The 1,086-nt window shown below is 60.0% G+C and overlaps 1 protein-coding gene across 1 annotated transcript in view; it reads right to left on the bottom strand.

Annotated features, from left to right (window-relative positions):
• The window catches only part of LOC104130473 (hemojuvelin-like), an 11,559-nt gene that overhangs the window by 9,073 nt on the left and 1,400 nt on the right, over positions 1-1,086 (bottom strand). Inside the window, 3 exon segments of the mRNA XM_035899016.1 lie at positions 7-246; positions 732-1,076; positions 1,079-1,086. The exon segment at positions 1,079-1,086 is cut by the window's right edge and continues 159 nt beyond it. Coding sequence (XP_035754909.1) covers positions 7-246; positions 732-1,076; positions 1,079-1,086 — 593 coding nt within the window.

The raw sequence follows: 1,086 nt of genomic DNA, 5'->3' as shown, positions 1-1,086 counted from the left end.
GGCGGCCCGGATGGAGAAGGAGAGCTGGCGGCCGGCCTGACGGACGGCGATGGTGGTGCCGATGTACTCCGCGCGGATCTCCACGTGCCGCCCAGGGCTGCGCTCCCGGATAGCCAAGCTGCTCCCGCCCGGCCTCTCGCCTCCGTTCACCGAGCCATCCTCGAAGGCCGCCGGGAGGTTGTCTATCTCAGCCTGGTAGACCTTCTGGTCGATGCATTCCTTCATGTTCTTGAAGATGATGGTGAGCTGCAGAGAGCAGATCAGAGGGGGGTTGCAGGTATCAGCTATCCAGGGGAGGGCAGAGCAGTTTGCATGCCTCTGCCTGACCCGTGCATCCCCCTCTGCCCCAAAGCATCCCTCCTACGTTGCTGTGCTCCTTTAGGGAAAAGAGCAATATTTCCTTCTTTCCTTCCTTCCTTTCCTTCTTTATTTAATACCTTTTAAGCAACTGAAAACCAGGACGGAGTCAAGCCGGGATGGCTTGCGTGCAGCTAGCCCACACAGTAACCCATCCCCAGGCAGCCATGGGAGCCTTTGCACATCTCTCTGGTCCCCTCGGGGACCTTCATCCCACTTGTTCCTGCAGACTTTAATTCGCGATCCCACGTGGGCGTAGCTGAAGCTATTGCTGCCCTCCCCAGCCATTTTAGGGAGTTCAGGGATTGCCCCGAGCCGTTGTTGCATCCCGGAGGTGCACAGCTTTGCTGCCGAGCCCTATGCACGAGCGTTACCTTGCTAGTGACCGTGGCGTTGGACCCCTTTGCCACCGGAGAGCTGGTTGCTTGCACAAACAAGTAATCATTGTCCAAGAGAGGCCAGGAGCCCTCCACTCGGCAAGTGTGGAAGTCGTCGTGGAAAGTGCGGATATGGGGGTCCCCGAAAGCCGCGCAGTGCTGGTAGCTGGGGGGCTGGCCGTGCTTGTAGAGAAAACTCTTCTCATAGTTGCAGATATCGAGAGACTCGAAGCCCTGATGGTTGGGGGCCGGGGGCCGGGGTCGGGGCGGCGATGTGGGACCCTCCTTGGAGCAGTTGTTCTGGATCATGAGGTCCTCGATGCCGGGGACGGCGGGGGGGGAGGGCCGGGGG

This window comes from Egretta garzetta, unplaced genomic scaffold (assembly GCF_000687185.1).
Source record: "Egretta garzetta isolate BGI_Z169 unplaced genomic scaffold, ASM68718v1 scaffold678, whole genome shotgun sequence".
NCBI lineage: Eukaryota > Metazoa > Chordata > Aves > Pelecaniformes > Ardeidae > Egretta > Egretta garzetta.
Note: the sequence above shows the minus strand (reverse complement) of the source record. Positions and strands in the feature narration are given on the sequence as shown.